The 4125-nt window shown below is 38.8% G+C and overlaps 1 protein-coding gene across 1 annotated transcript; it reads right to left on the bottom strand.

Moving 5' to 3' along the window:
• Positions 1 to 81: 81 nt before the first annotated feature.
• Positions 82 to 3873, bottom strand: LOC104399137 (ubiquitin carboxyl-terminal hydrolase 42-like; the record flags this gene model as incomplete). The annotated part of the gene is made up of 8 exons (XM_010014266.1): positions 82 to 212; positions 567 to 678; positions 1302 to 1384; positions 1669 to 1739; positions 1883 to 1950; positions 2107 to 2209; positions 2358 to 2468; positions 3673 to 3873. Coding segments are annotated over 8 exons (880 nt in total), but the record flags the coding sequence as incomplete, so codon positions are not given.
• Between the last annotated feature and the right edge of the window lie 252 nt (positions 3874 to 4125).

Genomic DNA, 4125 nt, shown 5'->3' with positions numbered 1-4125 from the left:
TCTTTATCAGAACGGATTTTACCCTGTTAGAAATCCAGCTGGTACCTACCTTTATGAAGCAGATATAGTGTCCTGCATTACAGTGTATAGTGTCCTGCAGTACAGCTGAAACCAGAATGCACAAGAACTGCATATAAAGCATAGATGAGCGGTTCTCCCATTGACTGGGACATATATGCTCGAAGATCCAAATATTCAGGGTATTTTACATCCTAAACACAGAACAGGAAGATTCAAAAATTACCCTGAAATACTTCATGGAACAGCCTGAGAAAAACCCCTCTAAAAACACAGGCTAGGATCACATGAATATAGTTTGGATTCATTTAAAAATACCTCTTCTCATAAACAACGTTTAATAATTTAAGCTGCAGAGAACTGTTTTCTGCAGAATTAGCTCTAAGAGTGAGGTGTATTCTTACGGTTACCATAAGCCACAGTTGTCAGACCGACTTCTCTTAGACTATCGTTAGTAGTTACGGCCTGCAAACACTCACAACTTTTAAATGGTGTTTCCTTTGGGAAATCTCCCATTCCAAGAAGATACTTTACGGCTGCAAATATACCTTGTTGATCTTTCCACCAGTAAAATCTGCAAATCTTTTCAGTGATATTGTCAGAACTTTGGAGGAGCGATGTATTGTGTACCTCTTGGAGGCAGGAACCATGTTTTTACACCTTAAAACCAAGCACAGATAAATGTTTAGCAGCATATTCTTTCCCCTCCCAAAAGCCAAACAAGTCCTCATCTCTTGCACGTGCTTATGAACCCGTACACTGCATTTCAGGTTTGTTAATAGAGAGAAGCTAACAGGATGTAAAAGGACAGCTCTACAAAACAGAGAGCCAAGCAAACACCTGAGCACGTATCCTAATGACAGAAAGGAAAGGCTTCCCAACAACTCAGCACAAGAACCGTGCAAGACATTCTTTAGTGAGCCAGCAGAGGCTGCTCGTGTTAATGACCACCGTTCACATTCACCGAGACCCAATCTCGCTTTGTTCCACGGCGAACGCTAGGACCTTCAGCAAGCTGATGTTGCCTCCCACCCCAAATTGTCGTCTGAGCTCCATGCTTCAGTTCACCACTACTTAGCGGACATCCCCTTTAACTTCGGGCCACAGGAATATTTTTCTGTGTGCAACCTCACACCTACGAAGGCTGACAAACCCCAGCGTAGACAACAGTAGGAATAAAAGTCTAACGTGACCTAGTGGCCGCAATTTTTCTATTTCCAAACATTCATGCGATACATTAAACGTGTTCTCTCGTATTAAGATGGAATTAGTGATAACCTTACTTGCTACACTTATAGCTATTTTCTCCGTCCAGTTGTTCAGGTTTCACAAATTGTTCTAGAGCCTTGGTGATAGATGTCACAGTCTGGATGAATAAGAAAGTAGAGCACTAAGTCACTGGAAATGCAAAATTTCCAACACTTCCTATAATTACTGTTTTTACAGCTTAAACCCATTGCAAACATGGAGAGCACCTAGATGGCTTCCACACAAGACCAAAGTCCAGCCCACTCCCATCCACTGCCAAGCTCTTTTCTTTTAGCACAAGCTCTTTCCTTTTAGCGGTGTATGTTTTTAAGTAAAATGACTTTATTGGGAAAGCTCTACAGGTCCTTACACAGCTCAACCCATAGTCACAAAACACCTTACCTTTATATCCAGAGTAATATCGAGGAACGGTTCGTACCTATCCGAAACGGCTTTGCAGTTCAAGCATTTTACTGGAATCAAAATACAGATGCTTAACACTGACTCTGCAAATTTAAATTCTTCATACGTATTACTCTAGTCACAGTATAAACTCCTTTACTACAGACAAAGAGACACAGACCAGTTCAAAGGACAGGAAGATTTTAACAAGTACCTCGGGATCGTAGATATCCTCCAAATATTTGATAAATAAGCGTGGTGGCTTGAGAAGATATGTCCAATCTGGAAAGAAATGGTAAACCAGGCCTCAGATGATGTACGACACAGTGTTAACTCTTCAAACGGTTATTACTAAGAACATTGATTTTAATGTAGTATAGTAAAGAAAGGAGCAGAAGGGGCTAGAGAACATTTAAAAGTTAATTTGTTTATGCTTACTTGGTGCTTCCATTCAAGCAAGCTTTCTGCAAAGCATCAACAGTGAAGGACAAGAATTCATGTGCATCCTCTTGACTGCCATAATGGAAATGTTTTCCTATTCCTAATAAATAAGAAGGTGGTTATATTTATCTCCTATAAAATGAAAGAAAACTCACGTTTCTCAAAGTATCAAAATCATTTCTTTGCATCAAATAGTGCTTTGAAAAGTTACCAAATGTATCAAAATAAAACCGTCTGAAATGACTTACTTTTAAGGCCATTGATAACAGATGTAGGTTTGATAGCATTATTAGAGCAACACAGGACCTGGTTAATGTGAGCTTCCAACGTACACATCATACAGAAGCCTTTTTCATGACCTGAAGAATGAAAGAAGCAACATAGTCTGGTCAAATATGCGTTGCTACAAAAAAAACCCAAATCCAACCCAAAGAATTAGTACTGTTTAAGCTATAGGCACAATGTCCACTCTTCATGTACATTCTCTTCTCCTAAGGTGTCAATATCCCAACTGTTTTGTGCCATTTTATTATGCAGACGATGTACAGAATCAAAATGATGATTAAGTCTGTGTTAAAATACATTTTCTGATGAGCACAACGACATGAATGTGAACTCCACAAGCTGCAGAATATATGAAAAAACATTATTAACATTGATGATGCAGCTCTAAGACAGAATGTGTGTTATTTTCAGCATACTGCTGGTAGGTGAGCTACCTGACACAGAGCTAAGAATCCTCTGCGAGAAAGGAAAGATGAAAGTAAAGTATGTATAAGCATTTCTGCCTTCCTTTTTGCAAGAGGGTTCTTAACTGGAAATACTTTTATATATGGTAAGAAACCACAGTTAAATTTCTAGGAATAAATACCAAGATGCCAGACCAAAAAGTATGTATGTATCTTTGTCAAAATAGGCTAGATGGATATGAGAAGAGGCTCGTATGCTTAAATCAGTCCAAGCATAGAATGGAAATGTGAAGAACACAAATTGAAAGGTTTAAAAAATACAAACATTTAATTAGAATCAAACCAGTCTAAATTTTAATACTGTCCCACACAAATTTCCATTTCAGGTCAGCAGAAATTAGCTCGTAGTGCTTTCTAGGGTGTGGGCTTTTTTATTGGGTCAATAGTGAACATGTCATTTATTGCAGTATTAGCACATTATGGTATCTAAGCTGTAAAGATGAAGAACCTATGATGCTAACATCCTAAATTTTATCACCTTTCTACCAGCAGGAAACACAAATGCCAAATGTTCATCAAATGCCTTACTTAATAATCTACATCATTGTGCACACGAAGCTAGAAATGGTCTTTACTTGCAATTTTACAATTATGCATTAAATGAACAAATGCACTTTATATGCTATTCTGAGCTTCCTGCTAAATAATCATGGAATCACAGAATCATTTAGGTTGGAAAAGACCACAAAGATCATGTTCAAAGACGGCTTCTACAGACAAACTGGGAAAGCCATGAGTTTTCTCCACAGAATCACTTGTTCTTTCACCTTTGGAGCTGTCCAACATATTTATACTAACGTTAGAAAGTACTCACATGACTTGGTGTGTTCAAGAGAAAGCATGTAATTGGCAAGAGGAGGCGTGTAAGTTAAACACTGCAGAGTAGAATTAAGGAAACATGTATTGCCCAGATTCTGAAGTCCAACTCCAACACTCAGTGTCTGTTGCCAATCCATACAAATTTTCTCAGGTGGAAAAAGAATTCTTTGTGGCGGGGCAATTCCATCGTTGACAACTGCAAGAAAATTAGATTTTGAAACATACGTGCTGCTTCTGTTTTAAAAAGGATGTTTACAAAGTCGCATTCTGCAGGAGCACCCAGAAGAACCAGGGCTGCTCCGCAACGCAAAAACACGTGAGGAACAGCTTGAACACTGCCACTTGAAGTTGCATGTCAACACACTGTTTGAATCGGAGTTTGTTCATCCGTTTCAAGTCTTCCAGTGCAAGACAAACTACCACTGTGATTTGAGTTACTTCTGCTGGG

This window comes from Nestor notabilis, unplaced genomic scaffold (genome assembly GCF_000696875.1).
Source record: "Nestor notabilis isolate BGI_N333 unplaced genomic scaffold, ASM69687v1 scaffold2320, whole genome shotgun sequence".
NCBI classification, from domain to species: domain Eukaryota; kingdom Metazoa; phylum Chordata; class Aves; order Psittaciformes; family Psittacidae; genus Nestor; species Nestor notabilis.
This window is presented reverse-complemented; position numbering and strand designations above follow the sequence as displayed.